The sequence below is a fragment of the Delphinus delphis genome, chromosome 3, assembly GCF_949987515.2.
Source record: "Delphinus delphis chromosome 3, mDelDel1.2, whole genome shotgun sequence".
Classification (NCBI taxonomy): domain Eukaryota; kingdom Metazoa; phylum Chordata; class Mammalia; order Artiodactyla; family Delphinidae; genus Delphinus; species Delphinus delphis.
In genome coordinates, this window is record NC_082685.1 from 113,858,251 (window position 1) to 113,880,520 (window position 22,270).

At 36.9% G+C, this 22,270-nt stretch overlaps 1 protein-coding gene across 4 annotated transcripts in view; it reads right to left on the reverse strand.

Moving 5' to 3' along the window:
- Positions 1-22,270, reverse strand: part of POLK (DNA polymerase kappa) — a 62,497-nt gene that overhangs the window by 16,756 nt on the left and 23,471 nt on the right. For all 4 annotated transcript variants that reach the window (XM_060009293.1, XM_060009294.1, XM_060009296.1 and 1 more), the window contains exons 3-6: positions 19,611-19,730; positions 10,390-10,542; positions 6,633-6,764; positions 3,356-3,509 (exon numbers count right to left, since the gene is read on the reverse strand). In XM_060009293.1, coding sequence (XP_059865276.1) covers positions 3,356-3,509; positions 6,633-6,764; positions 10,390-10,542; positions 19,611-19,730 — 559 coding nt within the window. The remainder of the gene's footprint in view (positions 1-3,355; positions 3,510-6,632; positions 6,765-10,389; positions 10,543-19,610; positions 19,731-22,270) is intronic.

Here is a 22,270-nt window from a genome sequence, read left to right on the forward strand (position 1 = left end):
ACACTGATTCTAAGTTTTTCTTAAAAGAAATATTATCCATTTCCATTGTATACATTTTAAAACGAAATATCTTATGTAAATCTCACTAATTTTTGTACTGAAATTAATTGAAACCCAGAATTGGAATTAGATTCACAGTACTTTTTTCTCAAAAAGATGAAAGGTTTTTTTCCTTTACTCATCTCTAGAGGAAAAAAAGAACCTTCTTAAATTAGAATTTAGGAATAAGGAAAAAGGTGTTAAGCAACATAGAGCAATTATGCCTGAAAGATAAATTTTGCTTTTGGAGGGGGAAAAAAGCCTAAAAAATTTTTTCATTCATGGAAGAACTTTTCAAATGTTAAATAATCTGAATTTTCTTCTTTCAAATGCTGATTTTAATTTTGACTTGTTTGTTTATAAAGTATCACTTTTACTAAGAGCACATCTGATATCAATAGAAATTATTTCTTTAAATATATAAATTCTTAAGGTCTAATCAGATTAACCATGGTCCAAGTTTAAGAGTGAGAAGCCTTCGTTATTATCAAAAGGCAGTAAACTAATATTAATATTAAAAAGTAAAGTAAAAAAACTAATCTGGTTATTATCTCATTTTAGTTGCATTTTTCATAAATGAACTGTGAAATACACTTAAATCTATACAGATACTAAAAATGTCCTTATGAACAAATCTATTGAAGACTTTACTTTCCAGGCTTAATGGAGGAGAAATCAGTTGAAGTGTAAAATTGATAAAAACTAAGATTAACAACAGAGCTTTTTCATCCATTTCATAATTTTATTACATATAAATGTTTTCCAAATTAAGGTAAATACAGATGCAAAAATTAAATTTCTAGTTTCAAGACACATATACTTAAAAAATGAAGATGGCCTTTTCAAGAGATTTTATAAAGATAATATAAATAAAATGACAGACACCTAATTAGTTTCAAATTTTTAAGTATGTAATATGAATTAAGTTACAGACAGGTATTTTCCAAATCTGAATTCCCAGGCCATATACAAAACAAGCCTTATTTTCAAACTTACACTAGCCGTTATTTATGTACTTTAGTTCCTTTCATTTTCCATTATCTGGTTTTAAAATGCAGAGCAATTCAGGGGGATTAAGACTAAGGCACAGCTGAAATGGTATTTACCTGGACCCTCTTTTTCCCAACTAGATGTGTGAAAGTGAAGGTAAAGAGCTACGGAAAACCTGCAGGCCACGTAAGGCACGTTCACAACCTCCTTCTGCAGCTCCTTATGCCATGTTTTGTACCTCATGCTTCTATCACACTGCCCTCAGGTGAGTCACTGATAGCAGGACACTACAGCAGAAAGCAAAGCATGCTGTTTTCAGGTTCATTGTTTAGAGCCGCTGCTGAATGGTGTAGTTATCGTTTCAATCTCTCTACTTCTCTGCGAGGCCTGGCTATGCAACCAACTGCTGAAGTGGTTTCTTATTTGCTTTCTGAAAGAAATATCTTTATAAGCCTCATAACTGAGGTGATCAGCATATTAAAGTAAGGTTTCTTATAATTTGAAACAGTAGGATTAAGATCCCATCTGGACGGCAAGTGCTAAAAAGTATACAGTACAGTATTTTAGTTTTTTACATTGCCTGGCACCATCTAGATTTATGAGAGAATAAACATAAAATAATAATAATTATTATTTTATTTCTTTACAGACTGTGCCTTTTAGAAAAGGGGCAAACAGCAGAAAAATCCCTTGGACTTTAGAGGAAGGTATATCAACCACCTGCCATGACTCCAACTCACTGTTGACAGCTTCTCTGGGCATAATGTGAAATCAGACATGCCTGAAAGTCCAGCCGACAGGGACTTATATATGAAAAAAAAAAAGTGAAACTATTTAAATTGCTTAAGAATATGAAATACATGAAGAGGAAAGTACATAAATATGTTGAAAGCAACGATATTAAAAATTCACATCCTCATAATAAGTGTGGACATATAGTAAATGAAAAGAACATTAGTAGAGAATGAAAACATTTACCTTAGTCCCAATATAATTTTTTTATAACATATTGTGAAAGTAGTTATTATATATAGGACACCCTCAGGGGATGCTTTGACATAACTATTTAATGGCTCCCCTCCTTTCTCCTGTGAAAAGTAAGGAACTAACAAAGTAAGATTTTAAGCAAAGTGACATTAGACTTTGTGTGTCACTTCCTCAAACAATAAAGTTATACTAAGGGCAAAAAACCTTTTGCTCCAAGCCCCTGTGTCCAGAAATTATGTTTGTTTATTGTTTAACGTTTCTCTTAAAGAGAGAGACCTACTCCATTAGAGCTCTAAGTAAGGTAATAAAATCATGATTCAATGTCCATACTAAATTTGCTCCAAAGATGTGAGCCCCAAACAATGGTAAAGTTAGAATTTTATGGCATTGAGGATCTACCATTTTTGCTTCAGGGAAAGTTACAAAGAGCTTCCCCACCGCAGCCTGTCCCCTCTGAAGCAGTTAATGAGTTGTACACATGAAACATGGCTATGGGTTTTGAGCAAACCCTCTATTTCTACCTTTTCATCCAGGTGAACTTTGCTCAGGGGTCCAGGGCAGTGCTGGCATTTGAAGTAATCACACCTCTGACAGAGGACTGAAAGCAGTACATGTATTATCTGCATGATTTTTGGCATTGTTTTGGGTAGGTAATAAGGGGCTCATTTGAAAAAAACCTTGGGGTCATAAACTTGTTTCATTATATATAAAAAGAATCAAAATAAGATCTAAGGCCAAGAAGGGAGTTGGGGAGTCATTAATTTCGGCAAGGTTAAGAGCAGCAATCACTGTATAAACAGATTATAGAAAATTTGGGAAATAAAGAAAAAAAAACCCACCCAATATTTTGATATGTTCAAGGCTAATTAAAAAAGAATCTATTTTCTATTAACAGCTACATAAAAAGGCCACTATAAACAAAGAACCTCCTCAGATTCAAGGCAATCCAACCCCTGGTTAGTTATATCTTACGGAAAAAACTGCTATGAAATTACTTTGTTTAGGGACTCTGCACACTCTTAAAGTCTAGAGATTTAACAATCTCATTTGATTTAAAAGTGGCATTCCACACATTTATCTCAGAAAACCCACTTGGTTGTGCCGTGCAGCTTGTGGGATCTTAGTTCCCCAACCAGGGATCAAATCCGTGCCCCCTGCAGTGGAAAGCATGGAGTCCTAACCACTGGACCACCAGGGAATTCCCTGATTTTTAATTTTTAATACTTTTTCATAATAAAGCTATATTTAGTCCTGCACCTATACATCCTAATGAGTTAACTGGTTAATTCAAAGGATTTTTTGTTTGTTTTTAGTCTGAGCATTCTAATAAATTGCTTACCATTTTCTAGAGAGTTCCCTGTTTTGATGAAATACTTCCTTTTGTCCTCAGGCCAATTTTGTCTTTCCTCTAAATGCTTTGTTATATTCACGTAGGCTTCATCAAGACTCATGGCCATAAAATTGGGATCATAATCAGCAAGTATTTCCTTAACCTTCGAAAGGAACAAGATGGTTTAATTTTGCTGCCAAAGTAAAACGTGCCACATACAGCTGATAAGAAACATTAATATTCTTACTTTGCAACTATAGTAAGGATTCTATAATCAATAGCTCATGGATTTAGAGAATAAATAATTTACTGCTAGGGCAAGTTTGTCCAAATTCTCTTTTGTATTAAAGTAGATCACAAAGGCAGAAGACCATGAAATAGCTTCATTTGATTCAATCTCTATTTAGCCACCTATATCTATATATAATAAGTGATTCAAATAAACAACAACATCATTCTGATAGGCCCAGAAAAAACGGTTAAGCAACATAATTTTAGGTGGCAAGTCAAAAGCAGAAGTGGGAACAACAGGATCCTGCTCTCCTTTACCTTTTACTATTGTTTTTGTTCTTCTTTTTCTTAGGTAAGAAGTGGATTTATTTATTTAGTTAGTTATTTTTAAATTTTATTTACTTATTTATTTATTTTTGGACTGCGTTGGGTCTTCGTTGCTGGGCGCGGGCTTTCTCCAGTCGTGGTGAGCGGGGGCTACTCTTCGTTGTGGTGTGCAGACTTCTCATTGCGGTGGCTTCTCTTGTTGCAGAGCACGGGCTCTAGGCTTGCAGGCTTCAGTAGCTGTGGTGCATGGGCTCAGTAGTTGTGGCTCATGGGCTTAGTTGCTCCGCAGCATGTGGGATCTTCCCAGACCAGGGATTGAACCCATGTCCCCTGCACTGGCAGGCAGATTCTTAACCACTGCACGACTAGGGAAGTCCCCAAGTCAACTTGTTTAGAGAGAGACACACTCCACAGCCAGAGCGTGGGCCATTTCAGAAGGTGAGAGCGGCCTTGGGAGAAACACACTCCACAGACAGAGCGTGGGTCATTTCAGAAGGTGAGAAAGGCCCGTTTTTGTTCATTTTAAAAAGGAATACTCTTACATGAAGGTATTATGTTGCTTTAGAGAGTAGTTCTACTCCAATTAATTATAATATGTCCATAAAACTCCACTCAGTACACACAGTAATGCATGTATCCATTCAGAAAACAAAAATCAGGATTTAGAATGGAAAAGATGACAAAATCTGTAGTGTAAGTCTGTGTCTATATTAAATGATGGGGAAAAGTCTGGAGTTGCATCTTGGGATAAAAGAAATATGTAAAGAGATCAGAATCTCTGCATGATTCCAGAAATGCCTTTTATATAAGATAGTTTTATTATATGAAAGTTTTTTTTTAACCACTTAAGTATTAGCTGAAGTTAGAGGAACTGGTTGCCAAAATAATATGTATATTAGAAAAACATACTTGCTGAATTATGTTATGTTTCACCTAGTGTTTAAAAGCTGTCTGCCTTATCATGAGAAAATTTTTTTTGATGCTTTATAAAAAGAAAGCATTTTAGCTTAATATAATTATGAACAGCTGAGTCAAAGGTAATTTTAGAAAATGGTGGCATAAAACTTGGCCAAGCTTTACTCAGAGAGTACCTTAATTAGCTTTGTTCTTGTAGAAGAAACCAATTCTACAATGTGCTCAAATGGAATCTTTCTAGTGAAAATGAAACTCTGGAACGTCTGTAGTTGGCAGCCAACTAAGATTATTCTGAATGAGAAGTACTCTCTGGAGACAATGAACACTCACTAACTTCCTTTACACAGGATACTGCTTTAAGAACAAAAATAGACAGACTCCAGTAAAAATCAAGCACTTAGGCTTGGAGAGCAGTTAAAGCTATTCCATTCTTTTTGCATAAAACGAAAATGGCTTTTTCTTACACGTTTAAACCAAGCCATAAATATTAATGCATTTATAATCAGTGACTTTGCACTGTAGTTCATTTACAGATAAGAATCCATTTGTCATCTGCAAATAAACTAGTTAGATCCTGATTGAATTTGAAGAAAGATTTCTCCATCTTATGTAAATAACTAAAGAGAACTAAAAGCAATTTAGTTCTCATTGTTGTACTGTCAGAAGTTTTACTGAGTTAAAGTAGAAGTTAAAAAAATTCTTACAAAGTCTTTGGAGGATTTTCAAACTTATTAAAAGCTTATAATATTTATGGTTGGCATTTTATCTCTACTTAAGAATACAGTAAAACAGATAAGCAGTAACCTGTGTGAACCTGCTTCCCCTTCCCCACCACCTCTGCAGATGTAGGCACAAAAGCACTTGCTTCCACAGGCTGTTTTTCAAAGAATTTTTTAAAACTTTAAAAAAACTGGAAGTGGAGTATCATTTTGATTTGGGGGAGGTTTCACTGCTAGGGGAAATGAGGTGGAATACAAATAAGAAGAGTGAATCTAAAGACAATTTACGAGACTAAATGGTAGTAAGTGGGAGGCCAGAGTTTTTAAGTGTTTCAATTCAGACAGTAGGCTTTAACACACTGCATTTTGCCACAGTAGTCTAAAAATGTTTGAGGTCGTATACTAAAATTTCAATTTATGACTGAAGTTTTAGCAGTGCCATGATAGTCCAGTTGTTACCACAATTAGAGAAAAGGGCAGTTTTTCATATATGACAGTTTAGGCAATTTTAGTGAATCATCAAATCTTTATTTTTCAGAGAACCTTTTCAAAGCAATAGATTATTCCCCTTTTTCTTTGATTACACCCTCTGGATATTAAATGCTCATAAGCACCTTCCCTAGATTATGGGGCAAGGAGAGCAGCTAATCAAAATAAGTTAATTTTGTTACTGTTTAAAAACATTGATAAAAAATTTATTCAGAAAAGAGCTTGGAATTAATGACTTGGAATTAATTCTGTAGATTATAAATATAAGGTGATTCTAGAAGAAAATGTACATTGCACATTAACAGAAAAATAGCTAAAGTTAATTTAGGTTATAATTAAGGCAATTCAGAGTTTTCTGGGGAGATCAGAGTTTTCTATGCAGACAGAAAAACACATGGAAAAGCAAAGAACTGGGAAATAGAAGAGTGTATTCTGGACACACATGCAGCTCAGTATTTGACATATAAGCTGAGGAAGTGGTAGAAGGGAGACTTAAAGGGATAAGCTAAGGCTAAATTCTGATGTGCTACAGCATTTGGACTTGACTCTGTAGATGACAGGAAATCAGCAGAAGGCTATAAGTAGGGGTGAGACATCAGACTTACCTCTCTACTCACAGCTCGGTATTTGTCAAAGTTTGGGGGCACTATAATAAGTTGTGGGCAGAGTCTTTTTGCAATGAATCCTGGCATGGCTGCACGAACACCAAATCTCCTTGCGTGGTAATTCGAAGTGGTCTGAAAGAAAATGGACCACATGGGGAAAAATATTCAAACCTAAATGGACATATTGATCCATGCTTTCAAAAGAAACATTACTGATGTGCATTTTCAATTCAAGGACATTTCTTTTATAGGCCACTGTCTCAAATCAAGCTTTGATTTTATCCTGTTATGGTATAACACCATGACCCTCTCCCACTGCTGTACCATATTTATAACGTGACGTGAGGTAATAAGCAAGACCGTGCTAATAAAAAGGTTCTCTTACATTTCCAGTAACTAAACTTCATTGGATTTAATGCATACCTGTAATATAGTATATATAAAAGTTTAGATGATAGTGGGTGATGTTACATTAAAGTAATAACATAGTAGTAGTCAAGTAATAGTTATAAAGCAATATAGTACAAATAGTATAGAAGTTACAAAAAGTAATAGTATGCAAAGTAATGGTATAGTATAATAGTATGGATTTGGAATTTTGTAAATTTTTGATCTAGAAAAAAAACAAAACAAAGTTCTAATATATGGTCAGTTAAATCAAGTCTCAAACATGAAGTGATTAAAGCATAAAAGAACTTTAAAAATTAAGCTTTATTTCTTAATGTTTGAATATCTTTTTTGGTGAAAACATTTTGACTACGAGATGGTACTAAACAATTATGAGAGTGTTGCAGCAAAAATAGAAATGAGACTTTTGTTTTCTGATAAACAAGGAAAATAAGGAATCAATGAATAGGCTGGGGAAACAGGACTGAAAGAGTTAAGCAATCTTGGTTATTCTTTAGCTGTTACTACTAACAAACACTTGTAGCTAGACTTGTCCTTCACAAAGCTGATTACTCTCTGACTCCATACAAATGACCCTTTGCACCTGGCACTTCTTCTCCCTCTACACTCCCTTGTAGCACTCTTCATTTCAGAAAGAAGGTCACGGGCCGATAATCACTGTCACCAGACCCAGTCGCTGAGCCTCCTGATGCCAGCTTTGGCCATGAATTTGCAGAAGAAAAGAAATGCAAGACCTTCATTACTTTGAGCCGTATCACCTACCCTAGACCACAAGCCCCAGGCTATACAAACTTCCCCTATTACCCAGGGAAGGGGCACAGCTCTTGAGGTGCTACCCTGCTGTTACCCCCTTTGCCTGGCAAAAGGAATAAAGCTACTCTTTTCTACTTCCTCCAAACCCTGTCTCCGTATTTTTTCTTCGGCATTGGTGGACAGGGAGCCAAAATTTTGTCATCGAGAGTAAAAAGAACATTACTTATTAAATCCTGTTGATGAAGATACCTGACAGCAATCCAGATTAATGTGGCAGGCCATAGTACCATTTAAAAAAAACTAATCACAAATGGAATCTTTGGAATCTCAACTGAAAATTCAAAGAAAGCAAACAAAATCTACCAAATGAAAGCATTATTTCAGAATGATAATATAAATTTGCCATTAATGGTTTTCAAATGGTGTTTAAGAAATCTTGATAGTATTCAAAACTATGCTAATCCTTGGTCAATATTCTGGACTAGAAAGTGCAGACAGCACTTGAAGGACAAACCAATGCTTTAAATATAAATAAATTGAATGGAACTGCTATAAAAGCTAGATCTACAGTAGAGTACAAACACAACTTTAGATGTCACTTCCTTTAACTTTTAGGTTTGTGGGGGATTATGAATCACAGCCACAACCTTTTACAGTTCCTCCTGTCAAAAGGTGGGTTCTGGTTCCTCATACCAAGAGACTTGGTTGTGACTTGTTTTGACCAAAAGAATGTGAGGGAGTGACATTATGCGAGTCCTGAAACCTAGGCATTAAAAAGTCTGCAGCTTCTGGAGAGATTGGTTCAAGATGGTGGAGTAGAAGGACGTGCGCTCACTCCTTATTGCAAGAGCACCGGAATCACAACTAACTGCTGAACAACCATCAACAGGAAGACACTGGAACTCACCAAAAAAGGTACCCCACATCCAAAGACAAAGGAGAAGCTGCAATGAGACAGTAGGAGGGGCGCAATTACAATAAAATCAAATCCCATAACCGCTGGGTGGGTGACTCACAAACTGGAGAACAATTATACCACAGAAGTCCACCCACTGGAGCGAAGCTTCTGAGCCCCACATCAGGCTTCCCAACTGCGGGGGCGGCCAGCAACGGAAGGAGGAATTCGAAGGATATCGGGATTTGACTGCAGGACTTCTACGGGACCAGGGGAAACAGAGACTCTACTCTTGGAGGGTACACACGAAGTAGTGTGCGCATCAGGACGCAGGGGGAAAGAGCAGTGACCCCATAGGAGACTGAACCAGACCTACCTGCTAGTGTTGGAGGGTCTCCTGCAGAGGCAGGGGGTGGCTGTGGCTCACTGTGGGGACAAGGGCACTGGCAGAAGAAGTTCTGGGAAGTACTCCTTGGCGTGAGCCCTCCCAGAGTCCGCCATTAGCCCCACCAAAGAGCCTGTAGGCTCCAGTCCTGGGTCGCCTCAGGCCAAACAAATTACAGAATCATGAGCATAAATGGGTGTCCAGTAAGTACTGAAGGGGTTCATATACATAATTTCACATAAATATATGGTTATATTCTTAATAAAATTAAATATATTTTTTTCAAATATTAGTTGATGATTTGTAGGAGAGGAGAGTATCCTTTCCTACAAACACTGCTTTGGAACCAGGATTATTAGTTGCCTGCATACTTGTGGGAGCAGAGATAATGAATAGATTACAGTTTTATAATAAAATAACTCGGGAATCAGGTTAATAGTTATCTAAGGCATTGAAAGGAGTAGAACAGGAAAGAACCTTCCTTATTTCTTTTGTATTTTTTTAATACCAAAACCCATATACTCCAGTTGCTGTTTCTAATTCCCAACACATCTTTAGCTACACACAGCTATCCTGGTCACCTTTACCTTCTACGGTGAGGGTGGCAATAGGAAAAGCAACATAGTCACAGAAGTGCAAAGGTTTCAAGTCATGGAAAAAACCACTTAATTACAGTACTTACATTAATGAAACATGTTACTCCAAAACTGGTGCTGGCAAACTTTTTCTGTAAAGGTTCAAATACTTTAGGCTTTGCAGATCATATGGCCTCTGTTGCAATTACTAAACTCTGCTCTTTTAATGAAACAATAATAAATGAATGGGTGTGACAGTATTCCAATAAAATTTTTTAAATTTTTATTGGAGTATAGTTGATTTATAATGTTGTGTTCAATAAAATTTTATTTACAAAGTAAGGCAGCAGGCTGGATTTGGCCTGTAGGCCATTGTTTGCAAAACTCTGCTTTAGAATAACATTTCCTCTTCTTTCTTTTTCAGTTCTCTTTAACTAGAACAGTTACTTAAGAAAAATATAATTTGCAGCAGAAAGATACAATGCCACTCTACCATTTACCAGGTTTATAAATTTGGGGACATTATTAAACCCCTCTCTGAGTTTGTTTTCTTATCTGTCAAATGGAAATAAAAATTTGTACCTCAACTGATGTTGAAAGGATTCAGTAATTGAACACATATAAATACTCTGATAGAACTGGTGGAACTCAATAGTCTTTCCTCTTCGTGAACCAGTAAGGATTACTTGAATATGAATATGTCATGAACTTCCTATTTGTCTTTGATCTTTATCTACTTACCAACATACTCACTGATCCTACAGCAATGGGTTTATCCTTCAGTTCTGGATTGTCCCTCATTTCTACAGCTGCATAGAAAGCATCCATGTCAATATGTACTATGGTATTGTTCAGATCCCGGCTGTGTTCCAATTCCATTGCAAATCTGTCAACCTTAATTTTTAAAAAGTTAACATACTTTAGACAACACAGTATTGAAATACCACTAATCATAACACTAATCTTTTTTTTTTTTTTTTGGCCAAGTGACTTGTGGGATCTTAGTTCCCCAACCAGGGATCGAACCTGGCCCCATGGCAGTGAAAGAACCAAGTGCTAACCACTGGACCACCAGGGAATTCCCAACACTAATCTTACTTTTAGTAGGTGTCAATTTGTCTCTGTCTGTCCATCCATCCATCTGGCTACCCACTCACCCACCCATCCCCACACCTATCTATGTATATTCGATTATTGTTTATTAAGGCTTTTATTTTCATGAACATAGGCAGTCTGTTCTCAAATATCATTCCCTACTAACTCTTTCATTTTTCAATACCTACAAGTACATAACAGGTACTTAATAAATATTTACTGAATGAATAAAGCATTCCAACTGTTTATATATCAAATGATTCTACTGCTTTATAAATTTGGAAAACAACTTACTGTAACTAAAAGCTTCAGTTTAGGTAAAATAAACAACAACTCCCACCTGACCCATAATATTAACATCTTAAAATATTAACAAAGGAAATGTACAATAAAAGATTATACTTCTTTGGCATATGATGTTTATGCTGAATACTACTGTACAATCGATCGTCCTAAGGCATACTGTAAACATTTCCTCTGTAGAATTGCTTTTATAAGGCTAAAATTTGATAACTGTTAGTCTATTCAAATCAAAATTGAAAATTTAATCTGTAATTTATCCTTTCATGAAATTTCAACATATATAAATATATCAAATATAACAGTGAAGAATCTTTAAGGAATTTTTTTTTACATAAAATTTTACAGAAATTTTTTTTTTGTAAAATTTTTACAGAAAATTTTACAAAAATTTTACAGAAATTTTTTTTACAGGGATTTTCTTTACAGAAAAAGAGCTGGATTGATAAGAAAGAAGAAAGAGAAATGAAAGAAATAACCAAGGTAGGGCAGTAAGAAAAGGGTTTATGTAGCAGACATACCCATTCCCAAGTGTTCCTTTTTTGTGGCCTCTACTATACAGGCTGAAAAAGCTAAATACACAGTTTTCTAGCTTCCCCTGCAGCTGGGGGTGGCTGTGTGACCATTTTGATTTAGTAACATATAAGGAAGTCAGTAAGAGCATTAAGTAAAATCATGAAGAGAAGAGAAAAGAAAGCTATTGAATGAAACAGAATACATAGAGAGCATGGAAGAGTGTCTTGGCACATGGTACAAGTTCAATAAATGCAATCTATTACTAAAAGGATCACTGGAGAACTGCATAACAAAGCAGTAAAAAATTAAGGGAAAAGCAGCCAGAAAGAAATAAGCAAGTGGTGTGAGCTCTGGAATGAAAGCAATTTCCATCATGTGGAGATCCCTAGAGTAGGTTTCCTAAAAGGTGGAGAGTTTCAGGGGCATAATTTAGCTTTTTCCCCTCGTTGGACTTCAACCTTGTTTTCATTCTGCAGAATTTTTTTTTTCAAGGTCTTCCTTCTTAACATTATAGTGACGCCTGGCCTACTAGCTACAAGTTAAAACCGCAACTCCTCTTTTTTTTTAAAAAAATATTTATTTACTTATTTATTTATTTATTTATTTATTTATTTATGGCTGCATTGGGTCTTTGTTGCTGCATGCGGACTTTCTCTCGTTGTGGTGAGCAGTGGCTACTCTTCATCACGGTGTGTGGGCTTCTCATTGTGGTGGCTTCTCTTGTGGAGTATGGGCTCTAGGTGCACAGGTTTCAGTAGTTGTGGCACATGGGCTTCAGTAGTTGTGGCATACAGGCTTAGTTGCTCTGTGGCATGTGGGATCTTCCCGGACCAGGGCTCGAACCCGTGTCTCCTGCATTGGCAGGTGGATTCTTAACCACTGCACCACCAGGGAAACCCCGCAACTCCTCTTTTAGAAACAATCACCCTGATTCATATTTGTCTCCAGTAGCCATAGTGAGACTTTCTAGAGGATCCATTCCTGTTTAGGCTGCAACTCACTGAATAACCTGGGGTACTCTGTGCCTTCTTCAGGCTGTTCCTCTGTGCAGAATGCCCTTCCTAGTTCTGTCACCAACCCTTCAAGGATCAGCTCAGATGTGTCTCTGTAACTTAATTGGATCTCTGTCCTCTATGCCACAGAATTCAATGTTTCCTTACTTGTTTTCCTGCTCTTACTATTGCACTTACTGTAATATTAGACTCTAAATTGTGAGTTCCATCAGGAGAAAGACCTTATCTGCTTTAAAAAGTTTTCCTCAAAGGGAGATAAAGGGTACAAACTTCCAGTTACAAAATAAATGAGTCACAAGGATGAAGTGTAAAGCATGGGGAATAATACTGTAATAACTTTGTAAGATGACAGATGGTAACTATAGACTTATCCTGGTGATCATTTTGTAACATATAGAAATATTTAAACACTATATTGTGCACCTGAAACTAACATAGTGTCATAGGTCAATTGACCTACTTCAGTTAAAAAAAAAAGATGAGTAAGATTTGGGGTCTAAGGTACAGTATGATAACTATAGCTAACAATACTGTACTGATATGTGAAAGTTACTAGAATGTAAATTTTAAAGGTTCTCACAATGAAAATAAATAATGGTAACTATGTAAACAAGCAAACAAACAAATTCTTTCCTCATAAAAGAGAAAGGGGGCTTCCCTGGTGGCACAGTGGTTGAGAGTCCGCCTGCCGATGCAGGGGACACGGGTTCGTGCCCCGGTCCGGGAAGATCCCACATGCCGCGGAGTGGCTGGGCCCGTGAGCCATGGCCGCTGAGCCTGCGCGTCCGGAGCCTGTGCTCCGCAACGGGAGAGGCCACAACAGTGAGAGGCCCGCGTACCACAAAAAAAAAAAAAAAAAAAAAAAAAAGAGAAAGGGAGGAGAGACTTGTACACCCATTTATACATATCAGTATAAATTTTATTCTTTTATATATATATTTATTCCATATATATAATATATATATTTCTGATTAAAAAAGAGAAAGTAGTATTTGTAGAAAAAGTTTGGAGAAGGCTATCTCATGCAGTGAGATACTACACCTAATAAATGGAACGTTTTAACATTACTCCAATTTATCATCCAGATTTAGAATAACTATTTCTTCCAGTACTTCAATTTCAAACTAGAGAATAGCATCCTGACATAAAAAAAGATGTAAACAGGGCTTCCCTCGTGGCGCAGTGGTTGAGAGTCCGCCTGCCGATGCAGGGGATGCGGGTTTGTGCCCCGGTCCGGGAGGATCCCACGTGCCGCGGCGCGGCTGGGCCCGTGAGCCATGGCCGCTGAGTCTGCACGTCCGGAGCCTGTGCTCCGCAACGGGAGACGCCACAACAGTGAGAGGCCCGCATACCGCAAAAAAAAAAAAAAAAAAAAAAAAAAAAGATGTAAACAATTCATGGAGACTAATAAAAACAAGGTTAGATTAAAAACGACTCTATATCAATCCAGAAAATGTGCCTTAGATTTGAGTCAACTGAGAATAAGGGAGCAGCATCTGAAATACCTTAACCCAGAAACGCTGAAAAGGAAAAAGATAATAAATAGAAAACAAACCAAATGGGAAAAAATTCTCCTTAGACTCATACATTAATGCTATGACAGTTTCCTCAGCAATCTATTGTCCTTTCTGTGCTTAAAACAAGTGTACAGGTGCCAAAAGGAAACCTCGCCACTGAATGACTCACGTTCCACTTTGCTTTACTATCTCTCATTAGTCACCCTTATCTGAACTCTTTTCTTCTACAGCTACCAAATGCACACCATCACTGCTTTTTTCCAGTTTCTTCTACTGAAATTTTCATTCATGTTTTCCTTTCTTCCATTTTTCCTTCCAAATGACTTCCAAGTTCTGATCTGAGTCTCTAATATGTACCTAGTCCCTCTTGCTATAGTTCAGAGCCAGTGTGTATCACAGTGGGTTTTTCTTTGGGTCTCAAGCCTGCCACTTACTAGTTACATGATAGTGGGTAAGTTAATCCCTCTCATCCTTTCTTTATTTGTAAAGAGGGACTAAACCAATTTCAAAAGGTTGAAAGAATTAAGAGATACCCATATGACTCACTTATCTAGGGATATGGTAAGGGCTTAGTGATATTAACTATAATTTTTAAAGTAGAAATGACATTTACTGAGTATATTATATGTAATATGAAAAATGCTTCTTATGTTAACTCACCTAATGGTCAAATTAATTGAGAGAATAATTATTATTCCCATTTTATAGATGAAACTAAAGCTCAGTAAGATAATTAAATTTGCCCTAAATCATAGAGCTGGTAAATGTTAGAATTAGACCTGGAAAACAGGTTACTCTAAAGCCTGTGCTCTTTCCATTATTTTATGATACTTCCCTATAAATGAATTCCTAAAGTGTTTAACACTGAAATAAGCGCAAATCAAGCTCTAGTAGTATTATTTTATATCATATTATGTCTTATTTATGTTTTAAAAATCCCCCTTTTGGATTACATTTAGGAGACTACTTCAGAAATATTGTTTTTCATTTTCTTGACTTAATATTACCCTAAAAATTGTTAAGTAAATCTGGGTTCTCCAAATCCAGTGTTAAAGTGGTCAAAATGCACTGATTTGCTGTGTAATTGCCATTTAATAAAACATGGATGTTTGTCTATTCAATTCAAGAGCCCATGTTACAATAAGATGTTTTGACAGCTACAAAAATGATTGTGCTTTTAAGAAGTTTAATGAGGATGGGATGGGGTGGGGAATACTTAGGGAGGTTCTCAAGAAACATCAAGGGAGTTTATGCCTACAGAGCTTTCTTATCTTATCACACACAATAAAATCTACTACTTGGAAATTTCATGACTCTAAAATAGAAACACATTTCCCATGAAAACCTCTCTGTTCTTTCAGACCTTCTAGACTCCTTAGGATTTCCTCAATACCCTCCCACTCATACAACTTCTTTTAAAGGAAGCTCAAAAACTGAAACAATTTTACAATCAACATAAAACACATTTCCTGCCATTTCCCTTGCAAAAGATGCCTCAGAGCCTCCCATGGAATATCAACTAAAACCATAGCAAAACCTGAAGTACCGCTACACAATGTACGGTGTTTTCTGTTTCCTCAGATTATTAGCATATTTAAGGAAATGAGCTTTAAAAGTAGTATAAACAGCAAGAAGTTGTTATATTGTACCACTCCTATGTATTACATTTTTAAAACTTTATTAAAGATATTTGTAGACTATAAATCAATAAAAATTACCAAAAAGGGAAAGTAAACTGCCTAAGGATTAATATCAACTTAAAAACAGTGTTACTGCGGGCAGAATAGAATTTTTTTAACTTGATGAAATAATGCTTAAACTTATGTGAAAGAAACAATGCATAAGAAAAAAATTTTTTTTCTGAAGAGTAGTGAGGGGGAATATTAAACTATATTATTATGATTCAATAAATAAAACTGCATGGTACTGATATGGGGAAAGATTCAATTGATTAAAAGAGAGTCCAGGGACTTCCCTGGTGGCGCAGTGGTTAAGAATCTGCCTGCCAATGCAGGGGACACGGGTTTGAGCACTGGTCCAGGAAGATGTCATGTGCCATGGAGCAACTAAGCCCATGTGCCACAACTACTGAGCCTGCCCTCTAGAGCCCACGAGCCACAACTACTGAGCCCATGTGCCACAGCTACTGAAGCCCACGCACCACAACAAAGAGTAGCCCCCACTCGCCATAGCTAGAGAAAGCCTGCGTGCAGCAACGAAGACCAGACACAGCCAAAAATAAATAAATAAATTTATTAAAAAAAAGAGGGCTTCCCTGGCGGCACAGTGGTTGAGAGTCTGCCTGCCGATGCAGCGGACACGGGTTTGTGCCCCGATCCAGGAAGATCCCACATGCTGCAGAGCGGCTAGGCCCGCGAGCCTGCGCATCCGGAGCATAGGCTCCGCAACGGGAGAGGCCACAACAGTGAGAGGCCCGCATAGCACAAAAAAAAAAAAAAAAAAAAAAAAAAAAAAAGAGAGAGAGGGAGAGAGACAGAGAGTCCAGAAACAAATCCAAGCACAATGAAAATTTAGAATATGGAAGTTCCTCATTTCAATTCAGTGGAGAAAGGACTTATGATTAAATAAATGATGTTGGGACAAGCGGATCACCATTTAGGAAAAATAATACCATTTAAGGAAAATATAATACTATTTAAGAAAAATATACTTCATACCTTACATCAAAACAAATTCCAAATGGACTAAAGATTTGAATATAAAAAAACTATAAAAACACTAAAAGAACATACAGGCTTGGTTGTGAGGAATAACTTTCTATGCACAATACTAAAGCCAAGAAAAAAATTTTTAACACTGCTGGATTTGATTACATAAACATTTAAAAATGTATAGGGAAAAATCCCTGCAAAATTAAAAGACAAACAACATATTAGAAAAATCTTTACAAGCGGCAGAGAAAAAAAATTTTTCACGTATAAGATCTATAAACGAGGAGAAAACAAACTCCTCTAGAAATGTGGGCAAAGAGTATTGCTTTAGACTGCTAGTTGAACCCTGAAATCTACTCTCTCTTCCTTCCATAGTAATAGATTTTTAGCTGACACATGGCCACCCAGCTAGAGAATATATTTTACAGCTTCTCTTGCACTTAGGTGTGGCCGTGAAACTTCAACGTGACCTAAAGCAATGTGCGCAAATTCTTTTTCACTTGTTTAATAGTAAATTACTTTCCTTCGATGATATTTTCCTGGTTCTTTCTTCCTTCCCAGAGGCTGGAATATGGATTGAAGGTAATCCATTTCTGTGAATCCAGGTAAGGATAACACTAAGGGATGATAGAACAAGACAATGTAGAACCTGGGTCTCTAAATTACTATGGTGATCAGAACCACCAGACCAGCTGGGACTACATACCTGTTATGTGGGAAAGAAATAAACTTATTTGAACCATTATATTTTTGAGTCTCTTGTGCTAGCTACTTAGCCTATATCCTAACAAACAGAATAAAGGAGGATATTCCCACAAGAAGGAAATATTGATGGCTAATTCATTTGTGAAAAGACATTCCTTCTCTGTCATAGTCAAAGGAAGGCAAATTAAAGCAACCATGAAATAATATTTAGACACCGTATCAGCAAAAACTAAAAGACTGATAAAATTGATAAAATCTAGTTTTAAACAAGTATGTGAGGAAACCAGCACTTTTATGTTGAAAATGTAAAATGGTACCATCTTTGGTGAAAATAACAGAATGGGAGAGTACAAAGATACATGAATACAAATGATCATCCCAATGTTGTATATAAAGCAAAAAACTGGAACCAAGGTGGGATGAGGTAAATAAATTATGCACCTCCATACAGTGGACTGCTATGAAGCATTAAAACTGATGATTTGACTGATAAATCATCTTTAGTCATGATAGCAGACCACTTAACACAGAAGATAAAAAACTAGCTTGGGGCTTCCCTGGTGGCACAGTGGTTAAGAATCCGCCTGCCAATGAAGGGGACATGGGTTTGAGCCCTGGTCCAGAAAGATACCACATGCCACGGAGCAACTAAGCCCATGCGCCACAACTACTGAGCCTGTGCTCTAGAGCCCTTGAGCCACAACTACTGAAGCCCGTGCCCCTGGAGCCTGTGCTCCGCAACAAGAGAGGCCACTGCAATGAGAAGCCTGCGCACCGCAGCGAGGAGTGGCCCCCGCTCGCCGCAACTAGAGGGGGCCAGCGCACAGCAATGAAGACCCAACGCAGCCAAAAATGAATAAATTAAATTTAAAAAAACCCCCAAAACTAGTCTGTGCTCTAGGAAAGCATATATCAAAAAAGAAAATGACACACTGTAGTTTGATAAAGAAAACAAAATTTATAATCTTTGAACTCTATCATGAAAAGAATTTTGCAGCATAGTAGATTAATATAATAATTTTATTGTTACGTTATAGGTTAAAGTGCTTTGTAAAACTGAATCAGATTTTGATAGAGGGTAAAACTTTTTTTTTTTAAATTAATTTATTTTTGGCTGTGTTGGGTCTTCGTTGCTGTGTGCGGGCTTTCTCTAGTTGCAGCGAGTGGGGGCTACTCTTCGCTGCGGTGTGTGGGCTTCCCATTGCAGTGGCTTCTGTTGTTGCAGAGTACAGGCTCTAGTTGCGCGGCCTTCAGTAGTTGTGACACATGGGCTCAGTAGTTATGGCTCGCGGGCTCTAGAGCTCAGGCTCAGTAGTTGTGGCGCATGGGGTTTGTTGCTCTGCGGCATGTGGGATCTTCCTGGACCAGGGCTCGAACCCGTGTCCCCTGCATTAGCAGGCGGATTCTTAACCACTGCGCCACCAGGGAAGTCCCAGAGGGTAAAACTGTCTTTAAAAGTAAACTTTAATGTTACTGCTTTGAGTTCTCAGTCTACCACATGATGCTTTGCAGCTTGGTTCTTCTCAAACTCTTCTACTGAAATAACTTTTAATACCACAGAAACTGAGTATTTACTCCCCAAAGATGCTGAAGAAGCCAAAGGCCCCACATTTTTAGAAGTCTTGTGTTTTATCTTAAAAGTTCACATACATTTGGCACTCTACCATTTACATGACTTCGTTTTACTGTAACACAATTACGTTTTAAAGTACTTTCAAATTTAATTGGTTAACATGTTCCCCTAAATCTTTTTTGCAAAATTAGTTTTGCAGAAAACATGCCACATTTATCTTGTGCGCTTTTCTAGCTGCAATGTACATACATAATAAAAAGAACAAAAGCTTTGGATTAAATCCTAGCTTTGCCAACTACCTGTCATACGAAGCTGGGCAAGTCACAACCTAACTAAGGCTCCATTTACTCTTCTGTATAATGCAGGTGACAATGTCTAGGTGTGGGTCTTTATGTAAAAGGGTAGAGCAGTATTTAACAAAGTTGTATGCACATTTGTTAAATTTTATGCTTTACAATGTAATGAACATTTACATTTCACCTTGTTTTCAGTTATGACTTGACCATGATGCATTTTAACTATCAATTATTATTCTACCAGCTTCCACTTTATTTAGCAATTGAATTAATACCTGTAATTGTGCTTTCCTTAGCTGCTGGCTGGTAATTTGAGCTTTTTGTTGCATCATATTTTCAATTCGTTGGTTGACTTGCTTTTCTTTCTTGAGCTCATTTCCATAAAATCTGGACCCCTACATAGGAAAACAAAATATAAGAAGAATGTTTGAAGGAAGCATCACTGCGAAACTGATGGCTAAGAGCACAGACTCTAGAAACAGAATGACTGAATTCAAAACTTACCTCCATTACTTACTAGCTGGGTTACCCTAAAATTAATCTTATTATGTTTTAGGTTTCCTTATCTGTAAAATGAATTTATAGTTATCTAAATCATAGGAATCTTGTGAGGCAGGATGTAGCACAGTACAAACTCTAGAGATGAGTACAGATCTGCACTCAGAAAATAACAAAATAACAATGTGTCCTAGGTGGGATCCTCCGGGCATATCCAAGGCCTTAGTCAGCTGAGTCATCAGTTATCTCCTTCACTTTCACTAAAAAATTATTGTAAAAAATTAACTAACAGAAACCTCAATTAAATAGAGTCAGAGGTCAGAAGGGGGAGCTCTCATGCCCTTTGATGATAGTAGAAAGCAAGACAAAGAAGACTCCTCTTCTTTTCTGGCAAGAACTCAGCCAATAAAAAGTCATGGACTCTGTTTACTATACCCTTGCCAACTTCCTTTTCCCTTATTGGAAAGAGTTTTCCTCTCCAGTTTTGCTGGGGACTTGCATTTGGCTTGCCATGGTTGCAGACCTTGAACTGCAATTTTCCGCTGATCTTGAATAAACATATTTTTTTAGTGGAGAAATAACTGGCAGTCTAGTTGTTTTAGGTAAACAGTACTTTAACAAATTTAATGTTAGCCATTAAATAAAATGTAGAAAATAACTTCTAGAAAATCATCCGTCATTCCATCACTGAACATACTATCTATTTATAAGGCTGATGGACATTTAATTATTTTCACTTTTTGGCTATTACGAAAAGCGCTGCAATGAACAATTGTGTACACATTTTGTGTGGACACATGTTTTCATCTTCCTTGGATATGTACCTAGGAGTGGAATCTCGGCGTTATATGGTAACTCCATGCTAAACCTTCTGAGGAACTACCAGACTGTTTTCCAAAGTGGCAGAACCATTTTACAAACCTACCAGCAACGTATGAAGGTACCAATTTCTCTATATCCTTGCAACATCTGTTACTGTCTATCTTATTTTTTAAATTAATTAATTAATTAATTAATTAACTTATTTATGGCTGCGTTGGGTCTTCGTGTGCGGGCTTTCTCTAGTCGCGGCGAGCAGGAGCTACTCTTTGTTGCGGTGTGCAGGCTTCTCATCGCGGTGGCTTCTCTTGTTGCGGAGTGTGGGCTTCAGTAGTTGTGGCGCACGGGCTTAGTTGCTCCATGGCATGTGGGATCTTCCCAGACCAGGGATGGAACCTGTGTCCCCTATATTTAGGCAGACTCTTAACCACTGTGCCACCAGGAAAGTCCTGTCTTATTTATTACAGCCATTCTAGGCTATAATACTATGAATGGCATCTCATTGTGGTTTTAATTTGCCTTTTTCTAATGACTAATGTTGAATATCTTCTCATGTGCTTATGAGCCATTCTTGTATCTTCCTTAGTGAAATGTCTATTTATATCTTTTGCACATTTTTTGATTGGGTTGTCTTCTTATTTTGCAAATATTTTACCCTAGTATGTTGCTTATCTTTGTATTTTTTAATGGTATCTTCTGAAGTACAAACATTTTGAAATTTGATGAGGCCCTATTTGTCAACTTTTTCTTTTACTGACTGTGCTTTCAGTGTTGTATCCAAGAAATGTTTGCCTAAACAAAGATCTCAAAGATTTTCTCCTATCTTCTAAAAGGTTTATTGCTTTAGTTCTTACATTTAAGTCAATTTTGAGTTAATTTTCAGTGTATGGTGTGAGTTAAGGGTCTAATAAGTTCATCTTTTTTGCATGTGGATATCCAGTTGTCCCAGTATCATGTGCTGAACAGACTATCCTTTTGCCTTGGTACAAATATCAATAAACTATAAACATTTCTAGACTCTCAGTTCTGCTCCATTGTTCTATATGTCTAGCCTCATGGCAGTAACACATTGTCTTGATAACTGTAGCTTTATAGTAAGTTTTGAAATAGGAAAGTCAGACCCCCATGCTTGTTCCTTTTTACAATTGTTTTGACTATTTTAGATGTTTCTCATTTCCATATAAATTTTAAAATCTGTTTGTCAATTTCTGCAGAAAAAAAAAAGCCACTGGAATTTTGATGAGGGAAGTACACTGAATCTACAGATCAATTTGGGGAGAACTACCTTCTTAACCGTATAGAATCTTCTCATCCTTGAATAGGCATATGTCTCCATTTTTTAGGTCATTATCTTCCCTCACCAAGTTTTTGTAATTTTCAGGGTACAATTGTTGCACTCCTGAAATTCCTTAAGACTTTCTATGTATTAGATCACGTCATCTGTGAACAGATAGTTTTAGTTCTTTGTTTCCAATCTTGATGCTTTTTATTTCTTTTAGTTGCCTGACAGCACTGGCTAAAATGTTCAGAACTAGGTTGAAAAGAACAGGTGAGATTGGACATCCTTGCCTTGTTCTTGATTTTCGGGCAAAAGTGTTTATAGTCTTTCACCATAAAG